Source organism: Argopecten irradians, chromosome 2 (assembly GCF_041381155.1).
Source record: "Argopecten irradians isolate NY chromosome 2, Ai_NY, whole genome shotgun sequence".
Taxonomy (NCBI): Eukaryota; Metazoa; Mollusca; class Bivalvia; order Pectinida; family Pectinidae; genus Argopecten; species Argopecten irradians.
In genome coordinates, this window is record NC_091135.1 from 61,823,260 (window position 1) to 61,843,079 (window position 19,820).

The following is a 19,820-nucleotide window of genomic DNA, read 5'->3' on the forward strand; positions in this document are numbered from 1 at the left end:
TCGATATTCCTCAGTCCTTCACACCATGCTGTTGTTGTTGGACTCTTTCAAAATGTCGTCGTACCATTTCCCGAGACATTTGATAGGATTACCCACTATAGATGGAATTTCCTCTCCCTGAATAAAAAGGCGAAATTGTCTAGTCACTCGGTCTTTCTTCAGGATCAGACATCTGGATTTGACTGGCTTAAATTTCCTCCTGGCCCAGGATACTGTATCCTCCAATGCTGTTAGGATCCACCTTGCTTGGACATGCGTTGTTGCGGTGATTGTTAGATCATCCATGAATCCCCTGCTCGGTGGTTGTCTGATGTTGGTCCTAGACAGTGGGCCTCTTGTCTCTCTTTTCCCTGCTTCGATGATCATGTTCATAGCCATAATGAACAACACTACAGAAATAGTGCAGCCTGTCAATATTCCCTTCTCCAATTTCTGCCATGATGTTACATAGTCCTTGATAGCAAATCGCAGATGAATTCCTTGGAAATAGCTTTGGATTATTCCCTTCACCTTCTCTGGGATGTGGTTTTGTTCCAGAGCTCTCTCTATCAGTTTGTGTGGGACGGTGCCATACGCATTCGCCAGCTCAAACCACCATACTACTGTCAGGTCTCCACGGTTTACCTTTGCTTCTCTAATCAGGTAACTTACAACACTTGCATGTTCAACACATCCAGAAAAACCGGGTACCCCACCTTTCTGTGCTGATGTATCAACATACTCGTTAGAAGTCATGTATGTTGTCATTCGCCTGGCCAATATAGAAAAGAAGATCTTTCCTTCCACATTCAGCAATGAGATTGTTCTGAACTGTCCTAACCCTTTAGAGTTTTCCTCCTTTGGGACAAAGCAGCACTCGGCAGCTTGCCAGCCTGATGATTTTCTGCCTTTCCTCCAGACCACTTTCATCAATTTCCAAAGTCTGTGTAGGAGCTTGGGACATTCCTTATACACCTTGTATGGAATGCCATTTGGTCCTGGTGCTGCCCTTGCCTTCTTCATAACTTCTGAAACTTCCTTCATTGTTGGTTCCCTTATATCCATTGGTCTATCTGGAAGGTTTACATGATCTATAATCTCATTTGGCCCCAAAGATTCCTCTTTTCTCTCATCCCCATGCGTTAACTTGAGATATTCTTCTACTTCGTCCTTCTGGCACTGCAGTCTACCTGATCTTTTCCCTTCTAGCACTGCTGCCGTGAACTTGCATGGGTTTGCTGTGAATGCTGCTCTTTTCTTGGTCTTATCTCGTCTTGCCTTTCGAATTCGTTTTGCTTTCCTCAGCTCCTTAAGTCGATCTCTTAGATGGTCCCAGAGTTGACTGAGCCCTTCTTTCTCTTCCTCAGAAGATCTTCTGTATCTTCTTGTTAAAGCTCTTAGTTCACCTCGTATCTGTTGTATTTCTTTCTCTCTTCTGTTGGGTGTAACCACTGAGTCATTCGCAGGCGCTCTCTTGTTGGTACTTACTTAGATCTTTGTACTCCGATGGTATACACTAGCCTTGCCATTGTCTCTAGCTTCCTCTCCACACTACCAGTCAGTGATGTTTCCAGTCTATGCTCTAGATCCTCATCTAGTGAGTTCCATTCCGTGCTGCCCATGCCTGGCCATTTCACCTTGTTCAGTCTTGAAGAAGATCTTGCTGTGTTGGCGTTGCTTCGTCCACCGCTGGATACGTTGTGTCATCTGGTCGCTCTTCTGGGGCTGTGAGGTCCTCGGTACTATGGTGTGCCTCCTGACCAAGGTCCTCCCGCGTCTCATCAGCTTCTGCTGTGCGATGCCTCTGAGTTTCTACCGTCTTACACTTCGCCCTTGCTTGGTGGATTCGCAGTCCTTTTATATTCTTGCAAGTCTTCCCACAATGGCATTTCACTTCCCCTCCTTTCTCTCCTGTCAATGTCGTTTGTACCAGCCTGGTCGTTTCCGTTATATCAGTCCTGTTGGGTCTTTCATCCTCCCTCCATCTCGGAAGACCCTGAGGGTGTTTCTGTGTCTTTTCACAAATAATCAAATTGCTTAAAAGTATATACATGTGCTAGAATAATATATATTATAAACCTAATTTCATTTCTGTGATCAATTTTGTTTGTTATCTTACAGTTTTAGATGAGAATAATATTTGTCTTATCAGCTGTAAAATCTATGTATTCTTACGTAAATTGCATTTAATTTCATTTCTTGGTCATTTTTATTTAGAATTTTATGTGGCATTAACATATTCTTAATTAAACTGTGATTAAAACAATTTATTTGTGAATATTTTTGATAATGTAATATGTTATAAATAATGATAAATGCATATTTTATTAACTATGATGTTATGATTTTTTTCTGATGTCTACCTGTATATTACATGTGCCGTCAGTGTTGTGATAGTAGAACTGTGTTGTTTTAGTAAAACACACCTATTCCACCCTGGCCAACCTTTTACCCTACCTGTTTAACACCTAAAATCCCAAAAGTTGGCTAGACTGGAAGACACCAATTTTAACGCCCTACCTGCAATGCCGATGTATATCGGGTGGAGAATCATCCATGGTATACACAGATAGAGCAATAATAAGTTGATGGATTGCTGAGTGGGTATATCTATCATTTGACGCATTGCTTTATTAATAAAATGGTTTGTTAGTTTACGATTAACTGATTGATCGACTGATTGGTTATTGGATATTTGTATTGCTTGGTTATCTTTTAAAGATGCTCCACCGCCGACATTCATCATTTGAACAATAATTAGTGTTTAATCGTGTATACATAAGTCTAATTAATACTAAAAATAATATGAAATAATTTATTTTACCTTTGGGTCATGCACAATCAGTACTTTATTCCATATATTATATAGTGCCACGGAATTTTTTCGGGATGCAATTAATGATTTTTTTATTTTTTTAACTTGAAGTAAAATTAGAAGCTCAAACTTTTCAATGGCGGTAATGGTGTAAAGTAAATAACTTTTGGAACTGAAGAAAAATACTAAATCGTCTGCTGTTGTTTTTGATAGTGAAAAAATACCATTTGTCAGCGGTGGAGCATCTTTAATGATTGATTGGATCAATAATTTGATGGATTTTTCATTTTATCGATGGAAACATTGAATAATGATTCATTGATTATTTTATTGATGGTTGGATAGAATGAATTGTTTGATTGGTACTCACATATAAAATGAGGAATGTGTATGTAAAATAATTTCTCGCATACTTCTGCTCAGAATATATATGGAGTCAATATTGGTTATAGTGACTGGTGTCAGAATTTCAAAACGGCGGTGCTGACTCCAGAGTCTTAATGCCTATTAAAGAAAATTGTTCTCGCTGTAGAGTTAACGAAACACTTCAAAATGAATTGGGTTTCATCCTCAATGTCGTTACCAAATTGGCATAACCGCAGAGGACGGGGAATCTTTTTTTACCCACCCACCTCGATTTCCTATGCAAATTGATTTAAAATTTATCTTCTTTGTTTTAAATCGGTTTTTTAAATAAGAAAGATTAACATTACAAAAAAAAAATCGTGCTTTTTATGTATTGTAGAGAGGCGAACAATCATCATTTTTTACTTCACAATTTTCACCTGAAACAATGAAAAGCGGGGTTTGCTTTGGTCTTCAAAATTTAGGGGGTAGGAGTAACATATGCCGTTATTCTGAGCAAATAAAATGAGTAGACTGACTGTCACTATATTTTCCAAGAAAAGTTTTGTCGATTATGCAAACAAATATACTTACAGACATATACAGACAACTAATTTGGAAAATTGCCGTAGCTTGTCGTGTGTGGTCGAAAAACTGAAACACCGGTAAACTCTCGATAGTGTCTACTAATTAATTTTTATTTGTTTTCATACCAAATCCAACTCTCTGATTAGCAATTTTTTTTTCATATTCTATGAAGAAAAAATCCCAGAATGGCGCGAAAATCCAACGTAATCATTACGTCACAATAGAGACGTCGACGTTGCGTAATGATTTAAAAAAAAATAATCCATCGGAAAATCAAAAGAATCGTATGTTTAAACGTACTTTATATTATCAAGTAGTCTGAAAAAAATATTATAAGCATTGATGTAACTATAGTTTGCAAACTTTTGTGAGAATCCGCTAAATGGATTCACACAGTTTGCAAACAAAATTTCTTTCATACCCCTATGAAGTTAAAAAATACTAACTGATGCTGATAATAAATTTTTCAGACTACTTGATAACGTAAGATACGTCAAAACTTACGATTCCATGGATTTTCCAATGGATTATTTTTTCTAAATCAATACGCAACGTCAACGTCTCTATTGTTACGTCATAATATCGTCGGGTTTTCGCGCCATTCTGGGATTATTTTCTTCATAGTAGTATAATTAATTTTTATTTGTTTTCATACTGAATCCAACTCTCTGATTGGCTTATTTTTCTTCATAAACTATAACAAGAGGCCCATGGGCCTTAACGGTCACATGATATTTGATAAAAATTAGCTATGTCATTTACTAGCCAACGGATGGCTTTTGTTAATGAAATAGGAACATAGATCTAATAGGTCCACATACAAAGTTTCACTAAGATTGGTGCATATTTACTCACAGTATCGTATTCACAAGGTTCAATAATAATTATCGCAAAGGGCAATAACTCCGTTATTAAGTTAGAGTCGAATCAAGTGATTTTTGAACTCGTCCCAAGATCTTTCTAATGTTACATGCACAGTTTAAATCAAGATGGTGCATATTTACTCAAGTTATTGTATTCACAAGATCCAATCATAATTATTAGTGCAAAAGGCAATAAATTACTGTTGAATCAAGCTCATTTTCGAAATTGTCAGAGATTTTTCCAATGTTAGTCTCCATACAAAGTTTCATTAAGCTCGATCAGTTTATATATACTCAAGTTATCGCGTTCACAAAGTCCAAAAATAATTATTAGTGCAAAGGACAATAACTCCGTAAATTACTATCGAATCACGCTGATTTTCGAAATCGTCCGAGATCTTTCCAGTGTTAATGTATTATATTTACTCAAGTTATCGCGTTAACAAGGTCCAACAATAATTATTAGTGCAAAGGGCAATAACTCCGTTAGTTACTATCGAATCACGCTCATTTTCGAACTCGTCCGAGATCTTTCTAATGTTAGTGTACAAACAAAGTTTCATTAAGCTTGGTTTATATTTACTCAAGTTATCGCGTTCACAAGCAAATGTTAACGCACGACGACGGACAAAAGACTATCGCAATAGGTCACCATGACCTATGGTCAGGTGACCTAACACAACTATACAGTATTACCAATAATATAATCACCTCACCTGTGTTATAATCATCTCACATGTGTTATTACCAATAGTATAACCATCTCACCTGTGTTATTACCAATAGTATAATCATCTCACCTGTGTTATTACCAATAGTATAATCATCTCACATGAGTTATCACCAATAAAGCACTGCAGGTAGGGCGTTAGAATTGTACCTGCTGCCCCTATTGCATGATCATAAAAGGCGACTAAATTTAGGATCTTATCTTTTCTCTTCTTCCTAAATGACTTTATCTTTCCTAATGCCTCCCTTTGCACCGCCTTACTTTTGGCCTTGAGTTGAGCGTTCGCCCATGTGAGGAAGGCTCTGGGTCATGTCCACTGATCGAGATACAACAAAGTCTATAAAAGTGGTAGTTTCTGCTTTTGCTTAGCGTTCAGCACACAGGGAGTGGGGCGACTGGTTCGCTCGTTGTCAGTATAATGTGACCGGGTGGGGTGTGCTGCTTGGTGTCTTCGGCGGCATGCTTCAGTGATATAGCACTATAAAAAGGGCAACAGTTCCACTATACAAGAAGACACAACGCTAACATACCGCAGTCTCCCAAAACAAGCACCTCGCACTTCACACACGCTACACACTGCATACATGTGAGGCCGTCCTTACATGACCCTGGCTGTTAATATGACGTTAAACTTATCATACAGGTACATTATGCTGACCTTCTATGACATTTGGTGATGGATCTCTCCATTCGAGTTATCCTGGGTTTAATTGTACCAGTCTCCCACCACCTACTGCACTGGTGGTTACATAAAAGAAAGACGAAGGTAACACTATATCAAAATGTTATTTTAATATTTTTAGATTACATGTCATAAAAAGTATGTACAGGTAATCTTATTTATTTGTGATGGATTACGCTGTACCAGCTGAACCGTATTACTTGGATCCAAGATGGCGGAGCCGATGCATTTTTTTTGTTCATACCACTATAAAATGAGAAACTAGGATAAATGGGGGAAATCTATGGATTCACACTTTAAAGGTATTTTATTTTAGCTATTTGGACACAATGATGTCATTACTACTAAACAGGTCAATGCAGGTAATTAAAACGGAAGGAGAAAAGAACTGGATATGACAATTTGAAATGAGTGCATTTTCATTTGATAAGTTGCTTGGCAATCATTAATTAATGCCTAAAAGATGGAAAATCATATCGATTTTGGAAACTTGATTGGTAAAAATGATCATATTATTTCTTCATCAAACAGAATCAAACATTTCTAAACATGCTATCTTTTGCAACTATTGACTGTACCGACAGAGCGATTAGAAAAAATGAAATAGAGGTCTATTTAAGCTAGGGAACCATCAGTAAATTCCTATGTATTGTTAATGCTGTTGTGAACATATCCCCAAATATCAGACGCGTCCGATGGATGGAAACGGAGATGAAAATTGTATTCCATGGAAACGAAATATCATTGCGTCCGAACGAAATACAACATGTGCAAGCTAAATATTATTGCATTCAAAAGTAATAATTATTGCGCAGATATGTGTTCATTGACATCAGGGAAGCTATATTTTTGAGTGAGAAATTGAAAACTTCCAACATGACATAAACAAGAACGTAACCCAGCAATGAAGCACCCGAATTTACACTGCGTGCTATATATACTGTCAATTTACACTGCGTGCTATATATACTGTCAATTTACACTGCGTGCTATATATACTGTCAATTTACACTGCGTGCTATATATACTGTCAATTTACACTGCGTGCTATATATACTGTCAATTTACACTGCGTGCTATATATATACGTATTTACTGTCAATTTACACTGCGTGCTATATATACTGTCAATTTAACTGCGTGCTATTATACTGTCAATATATATATACTGTCAATTTACACTGCGTGCTATATATACTGTCAATTTACACTGCGTGCTATATATACTGTCAATTTACACTGCGTGCTATATATACTGTCAATTTACACTGCGTGCTATATATACTGTCAATTTACACTGCGTGCTATATATACTGTCAATTTAAACTGCGTGCTATATATACTGTCAATTTACACTGCGTGCTATATATACTGTCAATTTACACTGCGTGCTATATATACTGTCAATTTACATCTTTTTCACCCCCTTTCTACCCATCTATCTATCCTTTGGTCGTGCTAGTCTATTTGTATGTTAACACAGTGATAACGCACATCATTCGCGTCTATAACTGAATGGCATCCATCAATAATGACATTTCACAAGGGGATCATTCCACTTTGTCCTGTTTGTAACTATATTCCTGATTGCCAATTTCTATAACACGTCTGCTACTCGTGTATTTACTTAAATCTTGTTCCGAATATGAAAAATAAAAAAGTATATAAGTAAATGATAAATAATTAGTGTTAAACTTAGTAATACAGATATGTAATGTTTTATAAGGATGCCGTTAAACTTTTGTATTTTTTTTGATGATTTAACAGATGGACGACTGTATTGACGAAGGCCGAAAGTATGACGTTTTTCTGGTATACCCTTCAAAAGATAGTGCCAATGCAGAAAAGGTTGAGGAAATTCTGAAACAAAACGGCCAAAGAGTCTGTATACATGAACGGGATTTCTTACCCGGTGCTTTGATAATGGATAATATATCTCCAGCAATTACGGAGAGCCGAAAATATGTTATTATTTACGATAGTAACTGTACTGGAGTGTATAAATTTGAAATACATAGGTGTTTGTTAAATTGTGTGATAACGGGTAAAGAAAGAGCTATCATATTATTAGTAAGCCCTGAAGACACGGACGTTCCCTTGGAGTTAAAGGCATATCAGTGTATCGTTCAACAAGGGCACTGGCAAAAACAGCTCATTCAAGCCGTTAAGGAACCGATTGTTTTCAAACGTAGCGTAAACTTTTCAAACAATTATGTCGTTATTTCTGTTTCTCATTTGGACTCAGAGTTCAGAAATTCACAGACAATAGATGCATTAAATTACCTAAGACAAAGGGTCAATAAACTACAAGAAATCGAAGTGTCAAAAGCCGTCGATGAGGCGAAGAGAAATGCGGACAGTCTTCGATACAGAGATGCAGAAGGAACATCTTCCATATCCTCTATCGAAGCAATGGAGAAAATGTTTAACATAATGGAGGCACAACCTACGGTTGTCATTCTTTGGATTTGTAAAAAGTTCCAATGTGATCAAACAAGCCAAGGATTTTTACAGTCATTGCTACTATCGCTGATGGACAGACCAGAGTGTCCCGTTATCATATCAGTACAACCAAAGGGATCCCAACCCATAGGTCTCCTAAAAGACATTTCATATCTTCCTTTCGAATCATTGGTAGCTGAAGGCACACGCCACGACCCAGATGAATGTAATAAACGCTTCATGGAACATATATCAAAGGCATGTAAAGGTATACAATGTTTTTCATACTTAATGCATGTAAATGTATAAAATTGTTTTCATATCAAAGATATGTAAATGTATAAAATTGTTTTCATACTAAAGGAATGTAAAAGTATAAATGTTTATCAGGTACTATTATTGTTGATATACTGTATAAAGGCTCTTTCATATGTGGATATGAAGGATAGGGATATTCTACCTGAGGGTCACAAAATGTAGTAAACTCGAGGCCTGCCGAGGATATTCCAACATTTTGTGATTCTGAGGGCATTTTCCTCTCGTATCCCGACGTTTTTGATACAATTTTACAATAGAAAAATTACATTTTAAAAATAATGCAGTAAAGAAATATAGGAAAATCCCCTAAATTCTTATACACGGATATTTTAATGCAAATCACGTTGTTGCCTTTGTGAACTGGGTGTAGGTTATAGACAAAACACAACCCTTAAGCTGAGTTTCTAGGAACCAGGATTTATTGGAAACATTACAAAAAACCCTGTAACAGATACAAATAAACATATTACACACTAACAAATACATACACACGTTATCTCATATACATGACATATCAAAAAGGGACGTAACTCTTACAATTAATCTGATACACATCTCGTATACTGATACAAAATGCCAAAGTAAATTATATTATCATTTGCACAATTTACGCAAACTATACAGTACATGAAATAGCAGATAATATAGCGTATCTGCGTGTGGCGCAAGGTATGTAAGATCCCTTTTTACAAACAACACAATACACTCATTTACAACACTATTCCACACAGATGACAGTGACTAAATATTCAAAATACACCATTTTTACATGGATCATAGCAACCTGTCGGTGATCCATATACAATATATGAATTAAAAATATTCATCGGATCTTTCTCCTGATATGTATATTATACGTAGGTATACCGCTACATATAAATATAATACAAATAGATATAAATAAATATAAATAGGTGATGTTATGCGACATGTTATATACAACTACTTACATTCAAGCTGTTGGCGTCACATTACAGTCAGTCTATTACGCCGTCCGCTCTCACAGACGAACTCCCGCCAACTGTCCGTAAAACCACATAAAGACAATGACCACAAACACTGAACAATCAAAACGCTAGCCCTACACATGACCAATATGACGTTACAGACACCAACGACACCAAACGACAAAGTACCTGACACACGGACGCGAATCGTAAATACGCTCGGACGCGACGACTTAAAATAAATTAATACAAGTCCTACAAATAAAAACAATAATTAACACAAATCTATATAAAAATGTCCCTCCTACAGCTTTATAGTAAATCAATCTAGTTTCTGAAAACGATATTCAAATTTTACCGAGAATACAATAATTTTGTTGATGCAGTGACGTCACGAAGTTGGATTGTATGGGTAGCTCATTGTTATATCATTACTTTCCGTTCTTGAAACATTAACTGAGCTGTGATTTTGCTAAACATTATCTTCAATTTCTTCTCCCTATCTTTTGGTGAAATAGCTAAATTAAAGATATATAATAACAAGATAAAAGATAAATAATAACAATATTGGCATATATTTTACTGGCTTTATCACCTATACTTTTCTCTGGTCTTCTACAGCCAACCATTTTATCACCTATCAAGGATTAACAGAAGGAACAGGAAGTAAGTAGCATCATCATCATCACCAACATTATTATCATCATCATCATCATCATCATCATCATCATCATAATCATCATCCCCACCACCACCACCATCATCACCAACATTATTATCATCATCATCATCATCATTACTCATCATCATCACCACCACAATCATCATCATCACCATCATTAATCATCATCATCACTACCATCATCATCATCATCACCACTACCACCACCACCATCATCATTGTTTGTTTCTTTTTTTAGCTTTACATCAAGGAATATTGAAGACATTGTGCTGTATCAAATCAAAATTAATAGCGGTATAAAAATCGATATCATGAAAATTTGAGCTAATGAAGAATTGTTTAAATAAAGAATGCTAAGATAGTGAACAGATTAGTTAACGTCATATTAACAGCCAGGGTCTTGCAAGGACGGTCTCCCGTGTATGCGGTGTGTAGCGTGTATGTAGTGCGAGGTGCGTGTTTTGGGAGACTGCAGTATGTTCGTGTTGTGTCTTCTTGTAAAGTGGAACTGTTGTCCTTTTATAGTGCTATATCACTGAAGCGTGCAGTCGAAGACACCAAGCAACACACCCCACCCGGTCACATTATACTGACAACGGGCGAACCAGTCGTCCCACTCCAGGTATGCTGAGCACTAAGCAGGAGTATAAACTTCCACTTTTAAAGACTTTGATGTGTCCCGGCCAGGGGACAGAACCCAGAGTATTCCTCACAGGGGGCGAATACTCAACTCAAGGCCAAAAGTGAGACGGTGCCAAGGGAAGCATTAGGAAAGACAAAGTCAGTTAGAAGAAGAGGAAATATAATATCCTAAATTTAGTCGCCTTTTACGATCACAATACTAACGCACTACCTGCAGGGCAGATATCCTTAGCAAAACCTTTTAAAGGGCAAAGTGTCAGATGAGAAAGTCTTTTTTTTCTATATTTAGAAATACTTTTCCCGTTTCAGACTCAATGAAATCGTTTGATGCGCGATCTGGACGGAAGGTGTTCAGGGTCTCCGAAGTTGACGGCAAATTTCAAGATGAAATGTCACCACGATACTTAGGCATATCATTTACTGGCGATGGCCATTTAGTGCTACTGGATGCTGACAACAGTTGTCTGAAGAAAATGACCATTTTAGGGTTCCCTATCAAAAAAATGCCATTTGAGGAAATGCCTAACCGGCTTTCACGCGTAGATGATGACCACGTAGCGTTGATATTCTGGGATACATATAAAATACTTACTATCAACACAGCAAAGATGGAGATTGAGGGTATCCGGGAGATCGAGAAACAAGGTGTCAAGGCCACACTTAAAGGCATCACAGCTCTCGACAAGGACACCATGGTCGTAACGTCAAGTGGTCAGAAGTGTTCGCTTAACATAGGCTTGGTTCAGAAAACAAATATTCAACAGAGTGAAATTGTAGAAGATCTAGACGGGAATAAATTCTCCATGCCTCGACGACTCACGAAGCTGGACCAACGTACAATCGCCATTGCTGATTAAAACGACAGGAGACTTGCGTTGATAAAATATGACGCTGATTCTGAAACGCCCCTGAAGGTGGAGTTTGCACAAAAACGTTGGCACAAAGAACTGTTTAACGTCAGAGGCCTTGCATCTGACTCCAAGACTGTGTACTTCACCGCCTGTAATGGTGTTAATACCTTTGATACCAAAACCAGGACGATAGCAAATGAACCTCTGATCAAGTTTCGGTCGGATGTTGTCCACACACGTGCACTGGCTTTCTACGTCTCAACCTCTACTGGAAGAAAGTATCTGGCAGTGTCACTAGCACATCAAGGACCACCTGTAAATGAACTCGTCAAAGTGTTTGATGTTACGGAGTAGAAAAAACACATGATCAGTGTCGTAAAATGTAATCTTTTTGGCGAGAGTCAAGAAGTACAAAGATTATAAATTTTCGGCAAGTTATCTTGATCATTCTGTCCCGATCCGACAATTAAATACAGCCATTTATTTTAAGACATTGTTATTGTATCCTCTTTATCCAGTGATGGTTATGAAAGAAGTAATTAGTTAAAAGATGTCAACAATGCCAAAAATACAAACATATATTCACACTGAGGCAGTGTATTGTGACGTAATGATTCCTGCCACCTCTTTCTATTTGGGATGTACTCGTATTGTGAATATATATTTCATAATCAGGTCGACTGAATTACCATATATGGAAGAGACAAAATATTCTCCTTGTAGGGATTTATACGCATATTGGTCAATGGGAAATGCGATTTATGAATGGGATTTGTTTACTACGCATAGCAACGCGTAGTATTTTCAGGGGGCACTGTCTTTAATTTCCCTTGCGAACCACAGTTTTGATACAATTTGTAAATGAAATCCACAGTGTGGATTAATACATTTTCAACATTTTCACCGCACACCTTTTTCAAGAAATGAGGCGGTTTTTTTTAAATAATGATTTAAATCTACTGTTTTATATAACAGCTAATGTAAATAACCAGTACATTATCATCCATTTCATTTTAATTTCAAACAAACACCAGAAACAAATGTTGAAGTAATATACAAAATATATAACAAAATCTAATTGTTACAAACTGTTTTGGATTTGCTGTTTACTTTTATGGTATTTTGTTTCAAAGATTAAAAATGATTAGTCATACACCAATTATATTTAGCATGACATGGACAGTCTATACAATTCAATTTCCATCATCTTCAATTGTTCTTAAAACACATTTCGTAGATCCTTTTATTGTTTATTTCTTGTCATTCTAGGTATCTGATCTATGTGCCACACTAAACATTTATTTCAATTTGACTTCTATATAACGAAACTAAATCAATGATACTATAATAATCAGGATATACATAATACGATGGGGAAACGAGATATTTTGACGACCATGTCCTGTACACGCAGTTTTGTTAGGGATATACATCCTATTGTGTATACAATTAAAGGAACAGTCGTTTAGATTATCTCGACTGTTCATTCATAGGTTTACTTCCGTGTGAACAGGAAACATTCGTCAGAAATATTTCGCCACTCTTTAGTATTCCATCGTACTTTGTATATCCGAATTATTATAGTATTATTGTTTCACTATTGAATTAATGCAAGATGAGATATTATCACCGATTCTGTCTTCACGTTTTGTTAATGATTTTGAAATTTCATTTATTGAAAATGTAAATTCTAGCTATGAATTCAGTGAATTAATCAAGTCTGTTTCTCTTGATGCACGCGGATTACCTGGTAATGTTTTCTGAAACTATTGAAGGGCTACAGCTTATAGGGCCTCTTAAATAGTCTTCATAGTTATTCCACTAAGTGGAATACTGATAAAACAAAAATACTCGTTTTTAGAAATGGAGGACGTATACTTGATATGGAATCGTGGAGATATCATTGGCAATGGCGTTGAAATAGTAAACGATTTTTGCTCTCTTGGTGTAAAGCTGAAGTATAACAAATATAATCAAATTCAGAAACATCTATCTAACCAAGGACGTAAAGCCATGTTTGATTTTTTTCTTTTATTGTTCTTATCTATGTTTATATTTTGAACCTTGTTACGTGTATTTTACACGTATGTTTCTAGTATTTTGCATTATGCTTGTGAGGTGTGGGGATCATCGAAAGGTTGTGATATAGAAAAAGTTCCCTTATTATTCTGTAAGAAGATGCTAAAAGTTAAGAAATCAACTTGTAACGCGATGATTTTGGCCGGTATCCATTATAATATTTAAGGAAGCACAGAATGATAAAATATTGGGTTATATTATTGGTCTCAAATAACTGTATTTTGAACTCGGCACTTACGTATTTATGTAATATCAATCCTGTTAATTGTTTTAATTAGATAAACTATTTTAAACATCGTCTTTTTTAGGCACCTGGTCCCACCTGGTGAGAAGGACCAAGGTGAGCGTATGCCATACCGTGGCGTCCGTCGTTTGTCCGTACGTCAACAATCGACTTCTTCTCCATAACCGCTGGTCGGAATTCAGCAAAATTTGACTGGTAGCATCCTTATGGATTACTGACGAAAATTGTACAAATGATGGGGCTGACCCCCCATTGGCCTGAGGGGCGGGGGTCAAAAGGGATCAATTTGGCTATTTCCATATAAACGACTTCTTTTCTGAAACTAAACACGAGATAGCACTCACAATGCAATAGTAGCATCCTTATAGGATAGGGATTCAAAATTGGACAAATGATGGGGCTGACCCCCGGGGGCCTGAGGGGCGGGGTCCAAAGGGGTCAATTTGGCAATTTCAATATAAACGACTTCTTCTCTGCGACTAGGCATGGCATAGCAACCGTAATGCAATGGTAGCATCCTTATTGGGTGGGGATTCAAACTTGTACAAATGATGGGACTGACCCCCCGTGGGCTAGAGGGGCAGAGTCAAAAGGGGTCAATTTGGCTATTTCCATTTAAACGACTTCTCTGCAACTAAGCATGGGATAGCACTCATAATGCAATGGTAGCATCCTTATAGGTTGGGGATTCAAAATTATACAAATGATGGGGCTGACCTCCGGGGCCTTAGGCGTGGGGTCAAAGAGGTTTATTATTAGGCTACTATTTTCAAATAAATTACTTCCGCTCTGAAACTATGTATTGAATAGCATATTCGTATGGTATCTTCAGCTTCATATATGGTTGGGATTCAAAATTAAAGAAATTTTGGGTTCATTTCTGCTATTTTTTCCAATTGTAAGTCTTTATTATTTTTGAATATTTTTTTTACACAATTACTAAAAAACCCTGGTGAGCGATACAGGACCACTGGGCCTCTTGTTTCTATCAGTTTCAGTAATGTATGGAATCATCATTATTTGTATTATAATAAGCATATATTGTGTTCGATAAAGCAACGACTATTTGATCAGAGTCAGCAACATTTGAGAGGCAATTCAAATTCTCGTCAAAATGTATTATATATAAGCATATTATGAATCAGTGAATCATTGTACTATACAATACTATTTGACCAAATATATGCCTCCTAAATACCAAATCGTTTTATCCAAATTTCGTTTATCTGCCACTGGAACAGGCAGATATACTAATAATGCAAGAGAACAAAGTTTTTGATCTTGTTGCAGTTTAGTTGAGGAAGATGATTATGACTTTATTTTAATCTGTATCAATTATCATGCTATAATTGTTAAGTTGCGATAATATAAGTGATCAACGTAAATTAGCAAAATATTTGAGGCAATGAAAATACGACCCCGACTCTGGTCATACTTTTAGTGTAGCTATTCTAGTATTGCATAATATGAGCTGTAAGTTGTATAGCTTTATATAGTTAACAAACGTTAATTGAGGACTTATGAATTGTATGATAGCGTGATTGCGAAAGTGTGCAAGGATGTAATGTAAGGGCTTCAATTGTGATTGTGAATGTATTTTGCGCGATCACTGAAGAATTATTAGAATTGTGTATGTGTTTTCGAATGTTGAGTTGAGTAAAATACTTGTAGTTATTGTATCCAATAAGTTTGATAACTTACGAATAAAATTTGAAATTGACATGCGCAGCATATCAACCGTACTGTGTGGCTTGTAAATTCACCAATCATTTCATTTCAACCAATTTTATTAAATAAATAAATAGGATTGGGCAACAGGCTAGGCCTATATAAGCCCTTTCCTAGTCAGAGATTAAACAACATATTAATTGATTAATTGTGTACAACCAATGATATTTTGAAAAGTGATAGTTAATTTACATACCTTATTGTTTTTGTTTATTCGTTAGGTTTTTGAATTCTGAAAGATTTGGTACATTTATAAGTGGAGTGTCTAATTTACTATGATAATTGAATGTAGATGGGAAATAACTGTTAAATAACTCTCTGTTCTACAAATAAGTAAATTAATTATTTGTTTTCTCTCAATTGATATATATTATTAGGGCTTTTCACTATTTGTGAAAAGACCTATTGTTTTCGTTAAGTTTCTTATTCTTATTATTATTAGGGCTTTTCACTATTTGTGAAAAGACCTATTGTTTTCGTTAAGTTTCTTATTCTTATTATTATTATTCTTATTATTATTATTCTTCTTCCAGTTTTGTGAACGCTCTATCGGTCAAACGGTAAGACATAGGATAAAAATGATTTCAGTATGTTTTAAACCAAACATCTGAAGGTGATCCATGAACAAAATTAAGTAGGTCAAAACATCCAAAATGGCCGCCATGACGTAAAACCTTAAAACACAAAAAATGCTATAACTCAAAAAGTATGCAAGCTTTTTCAAATCTGAAGGTATGTTATTGTAGGGAATGAACATATCTAACTTTTACCCATGACATGTTTCCACAAAATATGTCTCGTTAAAAAGCTCGCTATGAGGTCGAAGTTTACCAAAAGTGACTATTTTAAGATTTTTTTTTATTATTCGTTTTTTTCTCCAACTTTTTTCAATACATCGACTCCGGATGTCATTTTGAAGGTTTGGATGTCTTCAAAAATCAAATTGGTCCACTAATTAATTTTTTATGACGTAATTAATATTTAACTAAGATTTTTTTTGCAAATTTCGACAATTATATTTTAAACATCTCCTCTGATTCCACCAGACCAATCAAGCCCAAACTCACACAAGATCTTCAACTGATTACCGTGACTAATTCTTGTTAATATGGTGTTGATTCAAATTCAAATATGGCCGCAATGACGTCACTTCCGGTTTAACCTAGACAGCCATAACTCGTTAACCACTGAGCCAATTTCTTTCAGTTTTTTATATGTTGTGTAGAATAGCATACTGAGAAACTTTGTAATTGTACATTTTTCTCTAAAATGTCAACTTCCGGTTGTTTATTGACTCATAGTGCAAAATCGCCGTTTTCGGTGAAAATCACGAAAAAATCTTCTTGTCAAGTTCTACATGGTATAGAGGCTTCATGTTTTGCATGAAGTAAGCTTAGGTAGTTGACTACCGGATTTGAAAAAAAATAAACGAGCTTGACCATCATCCAAGGTCACAGAGTGCGTTTGATTGTAGAGTTATGAAAATAATCCTGTGAAAATTCAGCTCATTGAGACAGCCGTAGCCGGTTAACCACACAGCCAATTCCTTTCATTTTTGGATATGTTATGAAGAATCAAAAATGAAACAATTAATTAAACAACCACTTTTCTGTAAAACGTCAACTTCCGGTTGGAAATAAGGGACAAAGTTCAAAAATGCAATTTTTCGACAAAATCATTAAAAAATCTTCTTGTCAATTTCTAGAAGGCATAGAGACCTAATTTTATTTTTCGACAAAATGATTAAAAAAATTTTCTTCTCAATTTCTAGAAGGCCTAGAGACCTAATATTAAGCATGAAGCATGCTGACATAAATGCCTACCAAGTTTGTTAATGTGATTGACCTTGATCTATATCAAAGGGCACTCGGGCTAACAATCCTAAAATCTTCAAATGACTTATTGTAAAGTTCTGAAAGGCCTAAGACCTGGTATTGGACTTTTGGTACGATAAAACTTAGCGCTACCAAGTGTTTTATAAATGACCTTGAACGAAGTAGCTTTTAGGTGAAAAGCCCGTCAAATTGTCCCGGTGACAATTTCTAGTTATTAGGGCTTTTCACTATTTGTGAAAAGACCTATTGTTTTCGTTAAGTTTCTTATTCTTATTATTCTTATTATTATTCTTCTTCCTGTTTTTGTGAACGCTCTACAGGTCAAACGGTAAGACATAAGATAAAAATGATTTCAGTATATTTAAACCATGTATCTGAAGGTGTTCCATGAACAAAATTAAGTAGGTCAAAAAATCTAAAATGGCCGCCATGACGTAAAACCTAAAAACACAAAAATCTGCTATAACTCAAAAAATATGAAAGCTATTGCAAATCTGAAGGTATTTTATTGTAGGGAATGAACATATCTAACTTTTACCCATGACATGTTTCCACAAAATATGTCTCATTAAAAAGCTCGCTATTAGGTCGAAGTTTACCAAAAGTGACTATTTTTAGATTTTTTTTTATTATTCATTTTTTCTCCAATTTTTTTCAATACATCGATTCCGGATGTCATTTTGAAGGTTTGGATGTCTTCAAAAATCAAATTGGTCCACTAATTAATTTTTTATGACGTAATTAATATTTAACTAAGATTTTTTTGCAAATTTCGATAATTATATTTTAAACATCTCCTCTGATTCCACCAGTCCGATCAAGCCCAAACTTACACAAGATCTTCAACTGATTACCGTGACTAATTCTTGTCAATATGGTGTTAATTCAAATTCAAATATGGCCGCAATGACGTCACTTCCGGTTCAACCTAGACAGCCATAACTCGTTAACCACTGAGCTAATCTCTTTCAGTTTTTTATATGTTGTGAAGAATAGCATACTGAGAAACTTTGTAATTGTACATTTTTCTCTAAAATGTCAACTTTCGGTTGTTTATTGACTCATAGTGCAAAATCGCCGTTTTCGGTGAAAATCACGAAAAAATCTTCTTCTCAAGATCTACATAGTATAGAGGCTTCATGTTTTGCATGAAGTAAGCTTAGGTAGTTGACTATCGGGTTTGAAAAAAATAAACGAGCTTGACCTTCATCCAAGGTCACAAAGTGCGTGTGATTGTAGAGTTATGAAAATAATCCTGTGAAAATTCAGCTCATTGAGACAGCCGTAGCTCGTTAACCACAAAGCCAATTACTTTCATTTTTGGATATGTTATGTAGAATCAAAAATGAAACAATTCATTTTGTTACAACTTTTCTGTAAAACGTCAACTTCCGGTAGGAAATAAGGGACAAAGTTCAAAAATGCAATTTTTCGACAAAATCAATAAAAAATCTTCTTATCAATTTCTAGAAGGCCTAGAGACCTAATATTAAGCATGAAGCATACTGACATAAATGCCTACCAAGTTTGTTAATGTGATTGACCTTGACCTATATCAAAGCGCACTCGGGCTAACAATCCTAAAATCTTCAAATGAATTATTGTAGAGTTCTGAAAGGCCTAAGACCTGGTATTGGACTTTTGGTATGTTGAAACTCATAAGCACTGCCAAGTGTTTTATGAATGACCTTGAACGGAGTAGCTTTAAGGTGAAAAGCCCGTCAAATTGTCCCGGTGACAATTTCTAGTTCTTATTATTATTATTCTTCTTCCAGTTTTGTGAACGCTCTATCGGTCAAACGGTAAGACATAGGATAAAAATGATTTCAGTATGTTTAAACCAAACATCTGAAGGTGATCCATGAACAAAATTAAGTAGGTCAAAAAATCCAAAATGGCCGCCATGACGTAAAACCTTAAAACACAAAAAAATGCTATAACTCAAAAAGTATGCAAGCTTTTTCAAATCTGAAGGTATGTTATTGTAGGTAATGAACATATCTAACTTTTACCCATGACATGTTTCCACAAAATATGTCTCGTTAAAAAG

At 35.7% G+C, this 19,820-nt stretch overlaps 1 protein-coding gene across 1 annotated transcript; it reads left to right on the forward strand.

Annotated features, from left to right (window-relative positions):
- Window positions 1–5,784: 5,784 nt before the first annotated feature.
- LOC138316175 (uncharacterized) lies at window positions 5,785–15,949 on the forward strand. The gene is made up of 4 exons (XM_069257738.1): window positions 5,785–6,086; window positions 7,770–8,712; window positions 10,331–10,375; window positions 11,343–15,949. Exons 1-4 carry the CDS (start codon window positions 5,997–5,999, stop codon window positions 11,888–11,890), a joined length of 1,626 nt encoding a protein of 541 aa, XP_069113839.1. The 5' UTR covers window positions 5,785–5,996; the 3' UTR covers window positions 11,891–15,949.
- The last annotated feature ends 3,871 nt before the right edge of the window (window positions 15,950–19,820 follow it).